The sequence below is a fragment of the Galeopterus variegatus genome, unplaced genomic scaffold (assembly GCF_000696425.1).
Source record: "Galeopterus variegatus unplaced genomic scaffold, G_variegatus-3.0.2 Scaffold2232, whole genome shotgun sequence".
Lineage (NCBI taxonomy): Eukaryota > Metazoa > Chordata > Mammalia > Dermoptera > Cynocephalidae > Galeopterus > Galeopterus variegatus.
Genome location: NW_007728343.1, coordinates 219457 through 238675, shown reverse-complemented (window position 1 = coordinate 238675; position 19219 = coordinate 219457). Strand labels below are relative to the sequence as shown.

The window sequence follows — 19219 nt, the reverse complement described above, 5'->3', positions numbered from 1 at the left end:
AAAAAAAAAAAAAAAAAAAAAAAAAAGAAGACCGGAAAGGTGATTTTAACCCTTGACTTGGTGTTGTCAGCACCACACTCTCCCAAGTGAGCCAACCAGCCATGCCTATATAGGGACCCGAACCCGTGGCCTTGGTGTTAGCAGCACCACACTCTCCCAAATGAGCCACGGGCCGGCCCTAGGAAGAAAACTTTTCAATCTCCCAAAGCTCATTACTCCAAAGAAACTCCTATTAATATTTTAATATATATTCTTCTGTACTTTCTGTGTATTATTTCTGGTTTTGAAATCTATTCTTATATAGTTGTAACTTATCGATTATTCACTTGATCTTATTTTTTTCACATGGCATCATTCATAAACATTTCTCCTTATTACACGCTTTTTTTTTTTGGCACCTGGCCAGTATGGGGATCCAAACCCTTGACCTTGATGTCATAACACCACGCTCTAACCAACTACATACTTCTAGTACCTTTAATTATAATAGACATATAATAATGTATGGGTAGAAGATCATTTATTTAGCTACTTTTCCTATTGTTGGACATATCGGTTATTTCTACGTTCTCACTTTTATAAACAATGCTGAAGTGGACATCTTTATGTGCAAAATTTTGTATTTATTATTTTTACTATTTCCTTAGATCTGACCCTAGATTGGGGGAAGAGAGATCAAGATTTTTAGACTTACACTGGGGCTTGTTGGTTTGCTCAGTTTGTTAGAGTGCAGTGTTATAACACCCAGGTCAAGGGTTCGGATTCCCTTACCGGCCAGCTGCCAAAAAAAGAATTGTAATAGACATATAATAATGTATGAATAGAAGATCATTATATTATTTCATTATTACATATCATAGATATATAATAATGTATAGATAGGAAAAAAAACTAACACTGTCTCTGAGTCTTTATCCATGCTGTTCCCTTTGCCTAAAATGTCTCCCTTCCCATCATCTGTGTCCAGATCCTATGCATTCTCAAAGTCTACTCAAGTCACTTCTGCCATGAAGCTAGCTTTCCCAAACTCCCACAGTGAGAAGTAAATTTTTTCTCTCTATATATTATATACTATATTTACCTTTCCTATGGCTTGTAATAATAACACTAAGTCGTATTGAATTCTTACCATGTATTGTGCCCTGTGCTAGGCATCATTTCAACTCCACAACAACCCTATGCAGGAATTACCAATATTACTCCCATTTTACAAATGGGCAAAGCAAGGCTCAGAGAGTTCATTCACTTAGTCAGCTGGTCAGGAAGCACTTACTGGGTACCTTGCTAAGAGCTGTGGGAATACAAAGAGGAAACTGAGGCTCAGAGAAATTAAGTGAACAGTCCAAGGTCACACCACCAGTAAGTGGTAGAACCCAGATTAAAAAAATGTGGTCAGTCAGATAAAGAAGCTGTTTTACAACTGAGGAGAGGGGAAGGGATGTATAGAAGGTAACGTAACAGAAGGAGAAGCATTGGAGTGGGAGTGCAGGGCTTGAAGCTCAACTACCAGTCGCGTGACCTGGGACATGTTACGTTACTGCTCTTCACCTTATTTGGCAACAATAATAAGACTTATAGGGTGAAGATTAAATGAAATAAAACAAATGCTGAAGTAGCATCTGGCACAGATACGTAGTAAATGATCAGTAAGTGTCTGGTATTATTATGGATGTGAGAAAGATCACAGAAGAGGTAGATTCCAAGCTTGACTTTGAAAGATGGGTAGGATTTCAAGAAAATTCCAGGCAGAGAGAGCAGTTGAGAAAGCCATGGAGGTGACAGCAAACAGGGTGATTTATTTGGAATATAGGTGATGAATGTGATAGAAAGTGTACTTTCAGAAGGTCTGTCATTAAGCCAAATTCTACACTGTGTGGCCAGTTTAGAGCAGCTGAGCTAATCTACCAGACTTCCTGACATCTCTGTGGCCCATCGCAATGATGGTTAATTTCTCACTCCCAGTAGAACCCATGGTGGGCCGGCTCTGGCTGTGCTCCATGGCCACTTTACTCCAGGACCCAGGCTGATGGAGCAGTCCCATCTGGGATTCTGGTCTTGCAGCAAAGAGAAGAGAGACACAGCAAACCATAAGCTGACTTAGAAGTGACACATGCCACCTTTGCTCACATTTCATTAGCCAAAGAAGTTTGGAGTCATGGTTCAACTCCTCCCCCTGGCTCACGACCCTCGTGTCAACCCTGTTAGGACCACTAATTATTTTAATATTGCTTCTGACCTTCGGTCCCTGCATTTTAATTCGCTTACTAGCTTTTGTTAAGGAATGCATTAGCACTGTTCAAATTATGATGTTAAAACAACAATATCAGGAATTAAACCAACAGGAAACAGTATTTCATGATTGAAATATGCACAAGAAAAAAAAGGGGGGAATGTGGAGGTAGAGATAACCCCCAACCTTTTTGGTAAACAATACCAGATACTTAGGACCTTCCGTTACCAGGTGCTTGAGACTTTCCATCGCCAGAAGATTAGGACTTTCCGCTGCCAGGGGGAAGGGACCTTCCAAAGAGCCCAAAGTTCACCCTGTTCCAGGAAGGGAGTATGCTCACCTGATTCCAGGAACAGCATGACCAGTACCTTATCTTTGGACACCAAGGGAGGAAAGAGGGGGGGTGGACTGTTGGTCAATACCTCAGTCCTTCCTTTGCCCGCCAAAAGCTAAAAGCCCAATGGTTTTAAAAATTGCTCAAAGTGGCCAATAAACAGCGTACAACCCAGCCTGTTACCAAAGCCTGCCTACCAAACTGTATAAAAGATGCTTGAGTTAAGAGCTCGGGGCTGCTCCTGTCTTGAAGACGGAGCGACCTCAGCATGCTGGAAATAAAGAAACCTCTTGCTTGATTGCAGCATTCTCTGCCTCCTGGTCTTTGTGAGATGAGCCTTCCCAACAAGTAAGATTCGCGCTTTTGGGCCAGTCTTACAGTTCATCTCAAAGCCTCACATCAGTGGGGCAGGAAAGTACAACCTACTCATAAGGAGAGGCAGCAAATATTCTAAATGATCACACCACCTACCAGAGCAACCTGGTCAGGTGTAGTGGTCTTGGGCAGGTTCTTTAGCTTTTCAGGGCCGATGTCCTCATCTCTAAAAATAGTTACTGAGAAGCTTCAAAGAAATAAAGAATGTGAAAATGGCATTTTGTAAATTATAAAGTAACAGACAATTGTAAACGTTATTGTTATTATTGTTACTAGAAATCTGGAAAGGTAGGTGAGGGCTGGCCTGTGGAAGACGGAATGCCAGCCAAGGACTTTACTCAGGAAGCCAGCGAGTGTCTGAGCAGAACCAACATGTTCTAGGTAATAGAGTGCCGGACAATCAGGGCTGACGTGACACGATATGCTTGCTCCTTGACATTTGACCATAACCTTCTCTCAACCAAGAAAAAGTAACTGCCCTTTCAATTCAATCTACCTCTGCCTAGTTGAGCCCCAAAACAAACACCCACATGCAGAGTCCAGGCAGGTCCTCAGTCAGGGGGTGTGACCTGCACACCCAGCTGGAGCAGGAGCCTGAAGTCAGCACGGCATGGTGCTTGTCCCTGATCTCCAGGCAGGTCCTCAGTCAGGGGGTGTGACCTGCACGCCCAGCTGGAGCAGGAGCCTGAAGTCAGCACGGCATGGTGCTTGTCCCTGATATCAGCCCTCCACCCACTTAATGAGATGCTTATTGAAAAAGCAATGAATTCCACTGCCAGTGCAGCCCACAGGGTTATGACCTGGGCAAGACTGCCTGTGTTTCTTGGTCTCTTTGTAGGTGTTGCTCACAGCAGCAAAAAGCTCAGCACTGGCTGCTTACACACAAAGCCTTGGTTTTAATTTGATATTTGCATTTAGGTTGAGTTTTTCCTTTTCCTAAAGGCACTTAAGTTTTTTGAAAGCCGAGGCTCTGGGAGTGAAAGTGGTCAGGAACAGGAGTGAAGATAGATGTCCTGGGGCAGCCAGAGCCATCCTCTATTGCTGGAGCCTAGACCAGTGACCCCTGGGACTTGCTGGGGACCAGACTTACCCCTAGGATGAAACTCATTCTTCCTCCTCTCTCCTCAAGGCCCTCTTTATGGAAAGGCAGAATGGCTGAACATCTGCTCTGGAGCCACAATATCTGGGTCAAATACTGGTTTCTGTGTGGCCTTGGGCAAGTCACTCAATCTTTCTGAGCTTAATTTCTTCCCCTATGAAGTGTGGATTTAAAGAGTTCACACACATAAGACACTTAGCACAGTGCCTGGCACGCTCATTGAGTGTGAGCTATTGTAGGTCAGGCAGGTTCTGGAAATTCCACTTACAGTGTGTGAGGAAAGTAAAGCACAGTCACTAGGCTTTGCCACTAAAGGTCCCTCTGTGCTAAGGGCAGCCTTGAGACAGAACACACCCCTGGGTCAGGTTTCTCCCATGAGATCCTATCACAAACCCACCGCAGTTAGAAGGCAGGCCCCTCCTCCAGGACCTTCTCCCACTCACTCTCCTCTTCCCTCCACGGACACTGTCCTGGCCTTCCAGGGACCAGGAGCCAGTGCCACATCGAACTCTATGGGCCTGTGGGTTTCACAATTTCTAAAGCAATTTCTTAATCCCAGGGTCTCCCGAGCAGATTCACTAAGTGGGGTGCCTGGTAGCTCCAAGTCCCCATTGCGCACCAGCCCACTGCAGCCTGATGAGAAGAGGCCAGACAGCAGGGGACGTGGCTGGTGCTCAGCACGCTGGCTCAGTGGAGGGGTCAGGCCCGGCCAACAGGCCACCGTGCATGTTCCCATGGGGAATCGTCCTCGGTCAAGGTTCAGCGCCCCTCCCCGCTCATTTCCCACAACTTGGTAGGGGTCTGAATCTTCCACAAGTGGGAACTCTAGGCTCAGCACGGAGTCAAGCTCTCAAGCATGACAAAGGGCCCAGAGTTCAAGTTCCCATTGTGTGTGGCCACTAACTATGTGTGGCCTTTGGCAAAACACTTTATTGTTCTGAGACTCAGTTTCTTTGCTTGTAAAATAAAGGATGATTTAAAAAGTCCCTTCCAGCTCTAAAATAAAATTCTTTAAGAAATGTCCTATTAAGTAAATTAGGCTTTATTAGGTTCAAGCAGATACTTGTTTTATTACTTTTAAGTCATTCAAATTAAATTCAAATTAGGTTAACCAAGTGTTGCCCTCCAGAGAGCCAGACACTGGCGTTGATGATGAGATAAGAATAATTCATCACCTCTTATCAATCAGCATTCCCTAAATGGGTGCTTCAAAAATGCTTGAGTAGGCTTGAAAGCACTAAGTTTCTGCAATTTAAATATTCTCACTTTAATCTCGTTCACATCTTTCATTTGCTTAGCAAAATCTTTTTTCTTTCTTTTTTTTCCCTACAGTCAGCAGGAGGGGAAATATCCCGGCTACTGTCAAAGTGATTGCGAAATCCTAGGCAGGGCAGCCTCACATGAGAAAGCTTGGCCGAAAGAGGGTAACTGGGAAATCTCTTCCCCCTCCGCAATGCGGAGAGCCCACAACAGGGTGCTGCTTCTCTGCTGCTTGAATGCTGGGGGCCCTAGGCAGCTCCCCATTTTTGTTAAAACTACAGCAGCCTCCAAGTCTGGCTTTTGGGGTCTGATGACAGCCAACTGCCCTGCCCTTAGAGTCTGATTCCTCCTCAAAGCCTGGAAGCAGCCCCGTCCCCTCCGCTCACCACCTCAAGCTCGCTTTTCAGGGGTCTCTCTGCCTCTGTTCCCACCCAGAAAAAGAGCCTCAAGCACTGAGGCTTCTCCAGCGCTGGCCTGCACTCGGGGAGACTAGAAAGTGAGGTGCAGCAAATCGAGCTGCTGAGACAGCTCCTTCTCCCCTAAAAAGAAGGAACCAATTCAGCCTCATGGTTCCAAGCACAGCGAAAACTTCACCTGCTTCTCTAAAGTGCAACTACTGGTGCTGACTTGGGCACAACTGGGCACCAGTCATGGGCAAGGTGGCCGGGGAGAGAAGCCAAGGCCCTGCCTGGCGGGGCCTTCTCATGCTGGACGACGGCTTCTTAGTCAAAGCCTCAAGCACCATCAGCTACTTCCTTGCGCAGTCAGCCAGATGCCTGGTCCGATCATTAATATGACATCATTTTTCAAAACCAGGCCTCCTGTGCATTTTCTTTCCTCCCTTTGCCTCCATCCTTGGAGGACTAGAGTTTGGGGGACTGGGGCAGACACAAAGAGATTTTTAGCAGGAGTTAAAACATCCCCAGGCCACCTCATGTCTTTGCAACAGTCAGTCTCTCCTGAGAACTAAGGAAATATCAATAAAAATCATGGTATACCTTTACATAGTAAATACATATATGATATGTTCATTATTGAAAATTTAAGAAACGCAGGTAGACAAAAAGAAGAAAACTAAAATTCTCCATAGTTGCACTACCTGGAGATAATCACATCTTGACATCCATCTTTCTACTGCTTTTTCCCCTGAACTGATCCTTTAACCATTCAAAATACCCAGATACTGCATCATCCCACTTCACAAGGCTCCTGTAAGGACAGTGCTGCAAGGCAGTCTGTTCCATTCGGCAAGTAAAACTGAGGTTTGCAGATGTTCCACTGTTTTAATTCATGTGGCAGTTTCAGCCATCAGCCCTGAGCTTTCTGAGGGGCCTCAACACGGAAGGGTTCCACCATCAGCAAGCAACAGGAACACCCCAGAGGCCAGAAGCCCAGTGAACTTCACTTTCACAGCAGGTGAATTAACCAAGATCAGAAGCTGGAAATGTGCTCGCTGTTTCAAAGTCCACTTGCAAGGAGTGGGCACAGTCAAGACTCCAGCAGAGGAAGTTATCATCAGGGTCCCGCCCACGAAATGACATGCAACCACCACAGTGTCACACATATGAGAATAAATAAGGTGCCAGATTGCAGGATACAGGCCGTGGGTGAACAGGAGTCCACAATCAGGTGCGGGAACTCAGCAGGTCCTCTTCAGACATCAGGGTGTGGAGAAGCATGTGGAGAAACCCTCTGATCAGGACGGGCCTTTCTGTAGTGCCCAGTGTGGAATCCTGGCGACACGGGAGCAGCTTGTTTTCCACTTGAAGGGAGCTGATGGTGGGTTTGCACAGACGTGTGTATTCAGGGCTTACATGTCCTCCCCTCTGCAAGCCCATTTTATGCAAGAAATTTTCTGCAAGAAAATGGGCTTGCAGGTAGAGGCTGCGGTGTTTAGGCTGGGAACAGGAAGGCACGAAAGGGCCTTAAAAAGTGGAATGTCAGGAGCACTGTCCCAGGAGCCTGCCTCCTGGAGAGTGTGGTTATTTGCCATTCCTCAAGGGTGGGTGCTTGAAGACATCTTCCTGGGAGCAACTCCAGAGGGGCTGGCAGGAGGCTGGGCCAGGCCAGAGAAAAAGGAAGGGAGGGACGGGCTCTGCAGGGGAAATTGGGCCATGCAAGAAGGAAGTCGCTTCCTGGGCCCTTCAGGCTGGAGTCAAAATCCAGAGGCAGGCCAGAGGTTCACTGGAAGGGAGAAGAGCTAAAAAGAATTGGGTGAAAACCAGGGATAAAACAATGTTCTTCAAAAGTAAACCATATGAGTCCAACAATTATGTGACAAAATGTCCGACCTCATTGCTAAAACAAATCAGTGAAAACAAGATACTTTTTTTTTTTTTGTCTATGAAATTCACTAAGAATAAAAATCAGAATGTAAATTTGAGCAAGTTTTCTAGAGGGTAATTTAGTAATGAGTACCAAATGCATTAGAAAATGTTCCATATCTGTTGACGCAGCAATTCCACTTTAAAAAAATCTCTTTTAAGGATGTAATCAGAGATGTGCCCAAAGAAATACAGCAAGTGCTTAGTAAAAATTTTATTTTATCTAAGTCAAAATTGGGATATACTTATATAATGGAACAGCACGTAGCTATTGAAGGCTTACATGTTGCCATAGGAAGATGTTTACAACATAATAACATGATGTTAAAGCTTTTGAAACTGTATCTGTAGTATTGTACCAAAGAGCCCCCACTCTATAAAATATACAGATCTATGCACAGAAAGACAATCAGAAAGACAAATGGAGCATCTTACATCAAAAAGCGGATAACAGTCTTTACCTCGAGGGGGCTAGAAATACAGATGATTTCTTTCTTTTTTGTGGGGGGGGCGTATGTTTTCCACATTCTGCGTTGAGCATGTGTTATTTTTGTCATGAGATGATACGTTATTTTTAAAATGAACAGATTATGTCTAGGATTTTTCTTAAACAACCAGAAATTAAGGCCTCTATATCATTTACATTCTAGAAGTAAATTCCTAAATCTGTTTGGGTTTTTAAAAAGTCTCTTCTCCTTTATCAGAGGGATGTAAGTGGGCCCAGCCTTTGCTCCATGCCCATCACCTCAAAACGCCCCTGTGATCCTCAGTCTCTTTCCAACATAACATATCTGAGAAGATAACAAAGATAACATATCTGGCCCTGAAATTAAAAAAACAAAACAATACAGTGCCAGACATCCCCCTCCACCCACTCCAATAATTGTTGAGCAGGCGTCTGGTCCAACGGGGGATTGGGCGAGGGGGTCTGTGGTGATGGCTCTGTCCCCACGACAGCATCTGAGAGGCACTCTGGTTATTTGTAGATTCTGTTGTAGATGCTGTTCCAAGCCCTCAGGTGGACTCTGAGTAAACCAAGCTGGAGGAAGTCTCCAGAGTGGTATGTGAGGCTATCACCTTACCTTTCCAGCCCAGGTAGCCAAAAGGCCCTGAAAACCTGTAGCAGGCCTCAGAGCCCCATCAGGTCTCATATTCCTCATGAGCCCTTTTGTCTCCCTCAGACACAGCCAGCCCAGGGGGACAAATTTGGAAGTGTCATGCAATAAATGAGTCTGTTGCATATCTACCCTGATCCTTGACCCCCAAAGCAGCAAACTGCAAATTGTTATTTATTCAAACTGCCATTTGATTATGTTGAAACCCAGCTGCTGAACCCGGAGAGAACAGGCTTTGTGGTGGGTAGGAGCTTCCTGTCAAGGACAGTTAATTTTAATTTTTCCACTGAGCTCAACCTCAAAGTGAGGTTGATTGCTACTCAGCAAGATGGACTGCATTAGTGGAAGCTTTAATTGAGCGCAGATCTATGTCCCAAAAGCATCATGTTTGTTGTATACATACTTTGGGACCAGAAGAAAAATGAAAAACAGACCTTTCTGAGGAAACACTGAAAGCAGAACGTGTTTCCTGGTCAGGATGGCAGCACCAAGAGGCAGCGGGCCCGTGGGGGAGGCGGTGCCCCCCCCCTTCAGTTCTAATGTGATATTTGCAAATGTTTCTAACTGCTCAATGCCTGTGTTCAGATCTCCCTTTCCCAAACACTGGACACCACTGTGATTCCCCTCATGGCAAACAGAAAGCTCCAGAAAACCAGTGATAGACAGGGCATGGTTGGCCAAGGAGCCATGGCATGTGTTTCTGGTGCAGGGCTCCTCTAGGCCCCGGGTGTTGGTCCATGTTGGCATTTGATATGGTCTGTATTAGTCCATTTCTGTTGCTTATAACAAAATACCTGGAACTGGGTGATTTATAACAAAACAAAATTTATTTTTGCTTACAGTTTCGGAGGCTGGGAAGTCCAATGTCCAGGGAACACATCTGGTGAGGGTCTTCCTTGGTGGTGGCTTTACATCAATGCAGGGACCTCGCATGGCAGAAAATGGCAGAGGAGAGAGAGAGAGAGAGACTCCTTTTAAAGCCCTCAGAACCATGCTCACAACCACCATTAAACCATCAACTTAATCACCTCTTCAAGGCCCCATCTTTCAATTACTATAATAGGATTTCCCACCCTCTTAAACCTGTCACAGTGGGGACCAAGCTTCCCACACATTAAACTTTGGTGGGACACAATTCAATCCATTGCATGGTCACTTCTTTTCATGTCCTTTTACCAGTAGCCTAGAGATGAGCCCTCAAATGGAGCACAGTGCTGCTTTTGTCCTCTTACTGTTATGGTTCCAGACCCGTCACCTCTTCCCTGAGCTGTAGAACTGGTCTTTGTGCTATTGAGGGAGACGTCTTCTTAACGCCCAGATTGGATCACCCCTCCTCAAACACTATCTAAAACTCTCCTTGACACGCAAGTACAGATCCTACCATCCCAGCACTTCCATGATCAAATCCCACATTCCCTGTTCAAACCTTTTTCTACTCTCCTCTCACAACCTATGCTCCGGCCAAATCACTCCCTTCCCCCCAGACCCAATCCATCAGCAAGTCCTGCTGTGACATCACCCTAGTCCAAGCCACCTTCCTCTCTTAACCATACAACTGCAACGACCTCCAAAAGATTTCCCTGTTTCTATTTTTTGCCCCTCTCCAATCCATCTCCACCTGTCAGCCTGACTGATCTTTAAAAAAGCAAACAATGCTCACCCTTTCCTTAAAACCTTCTAATGGCATTCCATCACCCTTACAAGAAAATCCAAACACTTTGCTATAGCCTACAGGGCCCACCATGACCCAGCCCCTGCCCACCTGTCCAAACTCTTGTACCACTATTCCCCATGCTACTGCAGCCACGCTGGTTTCCTTTCTGTTCTTATCACTGGCTGCTCCCTCTGCCTGGAAGAAACACCTTTCCTCCCGATCTTCCTCAGCCTAGCTCCTTCCTGTGCCTCAGTCTTAGCTTCAATGCCGCCTCCCTGCAGAGGCCTTTCCTGACCACCTTACCTAAAGCAAGACCACAGTCATTCTGTATTGTGTCAGTTTTCATTCCTTCACAATTCTGACTGCTATCTGAATTTTTCTTTATTTACTTGTTATTTGCTATTCCCATGAGAATCTGCTCTTCCCAAGGGATGTTGACTAACCTGTTCATTTCTTCATCATCAGCACCCAGGACAGTGCCTGGCACGCAATAGATTCTAAATCATTCCTTGGGGATAAGTGATTAATTGCAGGACATAACAAATGTTCCTGAAAGGCCTTCATCATCTCCAGCCTGCAAACCTTCGGCTGCCTGCCTTTGCCCCCTCCTTCCTCTCCAGCACCAAGTGTTGGCACTTGGAGTAAGGCACGCTCCAAGGCCCCTTCTCAGGCAGAATTGACTCCTGCTTCCTCTGGGAGCCTACCTCTGCCCCACCCTTACCGTGCTCCTTTTCAGTCTAGTCATGTTCCAAGGCCACCGACCTCAACATGACTTTACTCTTTATTCCTGGAAATTCCTGCCGAGAAAGATAAGGCTGTAACCCAGTAAGTACCTTCACTGCTGGCTCCAGGACCTTCAGGACCTGCTCAAACAGCCCTCCTGAGAACTGGCTTTGCCCAACTCGGCCATGACTCGCCTACCAACACGGCGGTGTCCCCCTCCCACCGGGCCCGCTAGTCCTGTTAATTCACTAACCTGGCCCAGTCCCACTCGAATCCTCGCACAGGAGGACTCGCCTGCAGGCGTTCGTTAGTGCCTCGACCTCCAAACCCTCTGAACGTCCAGAGTTCAGTTAGGAGACCCTGTTGAAAGCGTCTCTGAGGCTCGGTGAGGGTGGCCCCGACGAACGGGTTATTCTTGCGACCTTTTGGGGTTGGCAGGCCCCGTCCTGCGAACACCGTAGTGTCCGGCTGCAGGCCCCGCTGTAGGCCCCACTGTACTCGGTGATGATGAAAGAACGAGTGGACGCGCGGGCCGAGCCAGAAACACGAACCGGCGCGGGGGGCCTGGGGGCCGAGGTGAGGGCAAAGATCAGGGACTTCATCTGCGATGACTAGTCCTTGCTTTGGGAACCGGAAGCGACGGCGCCCCGAGTCCGCCTGACCCGGGCGTCGGCGCCGCGCGGCCGACCGACCTCTGCTGTTGCGCGCAGGGCGACGGCGCTGGACCGCCACGGGCTGCAGAGGGCGGGCTTCACGCACGTGCTCAACGCCGCCCACGGCCGCTGGAACGTGGACACCGGGCCCGCCTACTACCGCGACATGGCCATCGAGTACCACGGCGTCGAGGCCGACGACCTGCCCACCTTCGACCTCAGTGTCTTCTTCTACCCCGCGGCCGCCTTCATCCACTCCGCGCTGCGCAACGACCACAGTAAGAGGCCTGCGGCCCCCCGCCCCCCAGCCCGGGCCGGAAGCAGGATCTGCGCACGTGTAGTCTGCACGGCTCTCTGAGCCGGCGCGCCGGGCTTACGTGTGGTTGAGGGAGGCGTTTCAGCCCGTTGCGTTGTGAGGGTTTGAGGACCTTTCCTGCCGAGTGTGCTACTGGCGGTGTTCGGGCCTTGATGGCCGCTCTGGGGGATGGGAATGAGGCGGGTTTAGAGGAAAGGCCTTTTGAGCTGAGTCTTTCTTCAAAAGGCAGGGGCCCTCAAAGCTGGGGCTGCAGTGAGATGCTAATTGTGCCTGGGCCCAAACCTGAGTAATAGCCAGGTGCTTCGATGCTAGAAAACCCTCAGGGATATGACTCAAGGGGGGATCCATGGAGTGACTTTAAATTCTCCTGCTAACCAGCAAAGCCCACAGCCTACCTCCCTACCCCTCAATCCTCCCAATCTCCCCAGTCCCACTGTCTAGTGAGACCTCCCTTAGAAAAATGCTGACACCCTGAGCTTCACTATGGCAAACTATATTTGAGAATCTGGGTTCTGCACCCACAATGTCCAACTTTCCCAATATTAATTACCCCATATTTTAAATCACAATGCTAGTCCTTATGTTCAATATGTAGTTTTGGCTGCCCTAATCCAGTAAAGGCTACAAAACTCTTTTTTTTTTTTTTTTTAAAGATGACCGGGAAGGAGATCTTAACCCTTGACTTGGTGTTGTCAGCACCACGCTCTCCCAAGTGTGCTAACCGGCCATCCCTGTATAGGGATCTGAACCCTTGGCCTTGGTGTTATAAGCACCACACTCTCCCAAGTGAGCCATGCGCAGGCTCTACAGAGCTTATTTTGGAGAGAAGGGCACAGCTTAGGTATGCGTCAGGGGTAAGACAATATGCAGTTACTGTGCAGGGGGTACTTTGGTGGCATTCCACAGAGGCCAGCAGGACTTCAGCTCCCTAATCTGTGCTCTGACTTCAGCCCCATGTGTCACACCTCTTTGTGGGGCCATCACATAATTCAGGGTATTCAGTTACTGTAAACCTTCCTTGCCATAAGAGGTTGCAATGATAAGGCTCACTAACTGAGCGACTGGACTGCTTCAGGAACTTGCACCCTAGGGCTGGGCCTAGGCTGGGTCTCAGACCCTGATGGCCATCTCAAGGTGGCCCTGGCCCCACACCCAATCACCAACAATTTGTCATTATTTTGGTTCGGAAAGCAATGTCACAATGAAAAAAACTCACAGAGCTGACATGCCTGTATTAGAAGATTCCTCATTGCTAAGTCGTCCTTTTATGAGTTTATTTATGGACCATTTTTTGTGTTCTGTACGTTCTGGGTTTCCAAGCAGGATCAAAAAAGCAACTGAACTCTGACTCATCACCATGAGGTAAAATTCGCCTTACAGTATTTGAAGTTAACTGAAAACATACTTGACATGAAAAAAACAAAAGACTACGACAACCCACTCTGTTTAATGTGCTCACTTGCCATTATTATATCTTTAAAAAACAAAACAAAAAAAAGCAGTTTATTAAGTAAGACTTAGACCTTCACATTAATGGAAGGGGCTTGGAAGGCTTTGGAGAAGGCAGGGCTGGGTTCAAATTCCAGTAGCACAACTTATTAACAATGTGATTTCTCTGAGCCTTTGTTTCTCCATCTGGTGATAAACATATTTACCTTGAAAGGATATAATGATGGGCTGGTTTGTTAGCAAGTTGGTTAAAGCGTGGTATTATAACACAAAGGTGAAGGATTCGGATCCCTGTACTGGCCAGCTGCCAAAAAAAAAAAAAAAGGAAGGTTATAATGATGCTCAGCACTAAAACACACACAAAGCACTTAGCATAGAACCTGGTGCACAGCAGGCTCTCGGATGTATTTGATAAAGAGAGGTCACACACTGTGAAGCATATAACCACACCAGCATGCACACGTCATCATCATAAAGTTTCCAATACCAAAAGAAAAAAAGAAAGGAAAAAAGACATTCCAACTTTGAACTAGTATGAGATACTCACATAAAAGCCTGCTTTCGGTTCGTGGCACACCATTTTACAGTCCGCGTCCCCCAAAGCCCCCACCCCCACCCTGCAAGGAAAGAATCAGGCTCTCAACTCTCAAGTCAGTTGTTTAGGCCTGGATAGGTCACAGAGAATCGCTGAGGAAATGTCAGGCTGGAGTGGATCATGACTATTAGACCAGGTGGTCAAAAGCACCTTTGCTAAGAAAGGGTCAAGAGTGAAGAGTATAAACGCAGGTCAAAGAACATGCAGGGGACAGAGTGGATGGGAGGGGAGTGGGGACTAGAACAGCTAGCTGGGGACAGGGAGCAGGATGTGACCTCCTTGCCAAGTGGGAGGCCAGACTCCATCTCAGGGCCCTTTGCACTTGCATATCTAAAGACTTCATCAAAGCAGGGGCTCAAACACCAACCCTTCAGAACCAGGCAGTGCAAATGAATGAAGCTGGCGGCATGTAAGGCAGTGAGGTGTGGGTAGGGGGTGCTCGTGGCCATGCAGAGAGCCCAGTACCCCCTTCAAAGGGGCAGCTGCTTCTCAGCCCAGTCGAGGTTAGTTTTGTTAGAATCAGTGCAAATGGGGTAGATCTGACTTGTCAGGAAAAGTCTCCGATCTGGATTTTACTGTAAAATTGCTTGATTTTTAAAATGTTTCTAACAAATTGAAGTTTCTGAAAATGCCGCAAAGAGCAAACAAAAGCAGCCGATGGCCATCATCAGTTTGTATTGGTTACAGGCTCCAGCTGTGGATGGCAGGGGCTTGGCCTGCCTGCCACATGCAGTGGGCGGCCTGGCTGTGGCTAGTTGCACACCGAAAAGCCAAGGAGCGCTGCTGTGGCATTTTAGAGTCAGATCCACTCATACGTTTCTTATTATACTCTTGATAAAAGAGGTGTTGATGGACAGTCTGGCCAAAAAGCAAGACATCTCTCTTCTCCCTCATCTTTCATGTTCTTTGCTGGCCACTTCCAGCCAAATGTCCACTGTCTGCCCTGCCCCTCCCAGCCAGCTTTGTTCACTTTTTGAAAAGCTTTCCTTGTGGTGCTGTGGAGCTGTGCTCAGGGCCTGTGGTCAGCCCCCGGGGCCTCTACTCCCCACCCTGCTTTGGCCCTTCCAGAAGAACTCCCCAGGCAACCTCAATCGCTCCTGAAAAATCTTAGAGATCACCTAGTGCACAGCCCTGCCCTGGCAGAGGCCCAGAGAAACCAAGTGACGTGCCCAGGGTCACAGAGCTAATCAGGGGCCGTGCCTTCGGGACACCTGCTTGTCAGCAGGGATTCCTTCTGTCACTGAGGCCTCACAAAAGAGGCCTTGCTCTTATTTTGAGCATCTGGTGACTTTGCTGTATAAGAGGTCACCCAATATCGTGGAAGGCGAGGCCCTCCAGCTGGTCATCGGACGTGAAAACACAACTTGTCATTCTTTATCAGCAAAAGCAGCACTGACAAGATACCCCCACGGGAACCCCATTTGGACACCTTAACTGCTCCTGACGCAGCATCCTCAGGGGCGAATTAGTGTGGTTTTAATTTAATGGAATCTTCTAAGAAACTCCAGGGCAGCTGTCACGAGGCTGTAAAGATCACATTTAACATCTCCACTCTCCTCCCGATCGCCCTTTCCTTTTCGAGAACGAGCCGTGCACAGCCTGCTCTGGAAGCTGCTAAAGCCCGTTCTGGGTGCGGCGGGTGTGAGCGGGTGAGTGGGGTCTGCCCTCCAGCAGGAGGATGATTTGCCCGGGCTTCTAAGCCTTAACCAGACAAGATTGTCACTGAGGACTTTAGGGGTCGCCTGCCCTACTGCTGCACACACCCCTCCCAGCAGTTTGTCACACACCTTGCACCCTTACTTGGAGGTCTTCTGCACACCCAGAACTGTTTGGAAGAAGCAGGAACTCTGCCTTTGCACGTAGCTGAGAAAGGCAAGTTCCAAAATAGCGAGTGGGAGACGGGCAAAGGGCAGGCCCTGAAACTGAGGACGGAGGGTGCTCAGGAGGGTGGACGCCTGGCTGTGGGCGGGGGTAGTGGCTCGGCCCATATGTCTGGTTTGAGGGACAGAGGCCTACCTTCTGGTCACCCCTGAAAACATGCAATTGGGGAGCAGTAGAGATTCTGGATTTGGGTTTTCTTCATAAGATTGTAAAAATTCACCTTTTGGTAAAAGACCAAAGGAGAAATATTTAATTGAAACCAGCATTTTTCAAACATAGATTGTGACCTATGAGTGGGTCATAAAATCAATTTGGTGAGTATGACCAACATTTTTTCTTTAAAAAAATTAAATAGATTAGAAAAGGCTAGAAAGTATCAGTGTGTTGCGTGTAGCAAAGGTGCGTGTGATGTTGTGAAACTTTGCCCTGGTACAGGTGACCTTGCCACCACGTAGCCCAGACTGGCGCTGGGCTGCCTGGTCACGAGTCTGCCCCCCTAGCTGTGCACCTGAGACAAGTCACTTCTCTGCACTTCAGCCACCTCATCTGTGAAACGGGGATAATCATTTTATCTACGTCATCGGGTTATTGTGAGAATTGACTATGACAAAATACATAAAGTGCTCCGAAGAGTACGCAGGCGGCGTGAGGCTGCGTCTGTGCCAGCTGTGAATTTTATCCTGCTGTGGGTACTGGGGTGACACAGAGAAGTTTGAAAGCCTCGGATCTAGAAAACGCCAGCTCTGAAGTGCCACCTTTGCTCAGGGCCCTCCCCGCCTGTGTCTGAGTCACAGAGAGCCTCCTGGTGTCTCTGGCAAGGCCCGCATTGGGAAGAGGCTCCAGGAGCCTTCCTCGTCCATCTCCCGAACTGTCCTGAGAGCAGGTCCCCCACTGATGTTGGGCCCCAGCAGAGCAAAGAGGGACAAGAGCTCTGAGAGCCGGGGACAGGCCTAGGAAGAAAAGTGGCCGGCCCGATGGGCAACTAAGGCCTCCAGAGGACAGCAGACCCTTCACCCCAGGGACACCTGCCCAGCTCACGTGGCTGACAGCATCAGTGCCCGCCAGCGCTGGGCGTCCCCCTGTCCTTCCCTTTTCCCTCCCATCCCCTCCCCGCCCCACTAACAGACTCCGGCTCCCAAAGGCTTAATGAACTCCAGCTCTCATCTGTTTCCAGTATTTAGTCATGACAGAAAGAATTACCCTTTTTGCCTGGAGAGGAAGAAACGCTTTAGTTATCAGAGCTGGCCGGGGGCCAGCAGCCTCTGGGACGGTCTGTGGGGATTAGAATGCCGGAGGCAGACATGCACCCACCCGTGAGTCCGCACCCCGGGGGACGGCCCTGCGGCCGAGAACTGGGGCCCGCCGCCCCAAAACCCCACAGCACTCAGCAGCCGGGCCTGCCTGTCGCCCTCCTGTCTGGCCGAGGAGAAGGGAAGGTGGCCTGGCCATGCTCTGGGGAGCTGAGCATGATGCATGGGTGGGATTCGAGGGCTGCCTGGTTCGCTTGCAAGATTAGTAAAAACGAATTGTGAGAAAATTGGGAGCGATTGACCTTCCCAGCAGCGCTACAGAGAAGGTGCTGACTGCGTCCCCATTTTACAGATGGGGAAGCTGTGCTGCGTGGCCACCGACTAACGGAGGCTGCGGGCAAGAGAGAAGCAGGGTGTGAGTGGGCCCTGCCCGTCCCCGCACGTCCTTGCCCGCCACCCACCTGCCGCTTCAGCGTGGGCTTTTCTCCCCCCGCTCCATCTGCAGATAAGATCCTGGTTCACTGCGCCATGGGCCGTAGCCGGTCGGCAACCCTGGTCCTGGCCTACCTGATGATCCACAGGAGCATGACCCTGGTGGAGGCCATCCAGCAGGTGGCCAAGAACCGCTGTGTCCTACCCAACCGGGGCTTTCTGAAGCAGCTCCGAGAGCTGGACAAGCAGCTGCTGCAGCAGAGGCGACAGGCCCAGCGCCAGGGCGGCGAGGAGGACGGTGAGAAGGAGCCGTAGGGCGCAGACACTCGGGAACAGACAGGGGAAGGCTGAAAACGGCGCTGGCTGTGACTTCATTTGTCACAGAGAAAAAAGCTTGACTTCTTCCAAACAATCGTCGTCAACTTCCTGGGTGTGTGCTGGGGACAGGGGGGACTGACAGCCGCCTCCCGGCAGAGCCCAGGACTCGGCTCCCGGCAGAGCCGGCTGCAGACACCACGGGCCGCAGCCTCCTGATTTCCTTTCCTGTCTTTTCTTTTCTTTTCTTTTCCTTTTGTTATGATGGAAGCAGAAGAGGATTTTAAAATGTGTAGGCATTGTGCTGTGATTAAATGTTTGGCTTTGGCTGAAAGTTACGTTCTTGTAAACAATTATTTTAAAATATAAAGTGCCCGAGCGAGCTGTGTTCCAGGGGAGTTTCCAGCTTATGAGAGAGTCCCCTCCCCGGAGCAGGCCACATTTCTCTACCATCTCCTGCATCCCGTTTTGTCTTTTCAATGGAATCCCCAGGCTCGGTCACCATCTACAGGCGCTGCTCACCTGGTAGTGGCAGGCGTGAGGGTCCTGAGCCCCCGTACCGAGGCCCCTGCTTTAGGCTTCCGCACCTTCCTCAGGGAGCCGGGCCTCTTCAGAATCTTAGCCAGGACTGCCACTACCCAGAAAAAATTCGATGAATTGTGGTAAATGCAAACGAGTAAGAGTTTGACTTGATAATTTGGGGGAAAAAAGCAAGCGGAGGACACTCTTTAGGGGATCAGAACTCAGGGAAGCGCCTTTCATTTCATTAATTCTAGTAAAAGCAAACAGGCTGGGTTTCAGCTACACCAGCAAGTACCTGCAAGTGTGTTTGCTGTGCCCGGGAGGGCGGGCCAGCCAGGTGAGTCAGGTCTGGAGGTCGCCTCCCTGACAGCCTGGCCTGTTGCCATGACTGTGTGATTTTCATCCTGGAGGAGAAAAGAGCAGCAGGCACGAAGTGGGAGTGACGGTCCCTGGAACCAGGAACCTGAACCAGACAGAACCCCAGAGGGATGCTGCAGACGGAGATGCCAGCAGTCGAGGACCAGGAATGGAAACCTCCCAGAGAAAGCAAAAAGTGTCGAAGGCCTACTGGGAAAATATGAAAAGGGGCCCAGTTCTCCAGTTGGGTTGTGGTTTTCAGCACAAAGAAAGAGGAAGTTCTTGATGGAGGGAGGATAGAGTCTAAAGGTTCAAGAGCTGTGTAAAGCCACCCG

At 48.7% G+C, this 19219-nt stretch overlaps 1 protein-coding gene across 1 annotated transcript in view; it reads left to right on the top strand.

The window, feature by feature from the left end:
- The window catches only part of DUPD1 (dual specificity phosphatase and pro isomerase domain containing 1), a 21333-nt gene extending 3292 nt beyond the window's left edge, over positions 1–18041 (top strand). Inside the window, exons 2-3 of the mRNA XM_008581000.1 lie at positions 11825–12045; positions 17764–18041. Of these exons, the coding sequence (XP_008579222.1) occupies positions 11825–12045; positions 17764–18005 (463 nt within the window). The 3' untranslated portion in view covers positions 18006–18041. The remainder of the gene's footprint in view (positions 1–11824; positions 12046–17763) is intronic.
- Positions 18042–19219: the final 1178 nt, after the last annotated feature.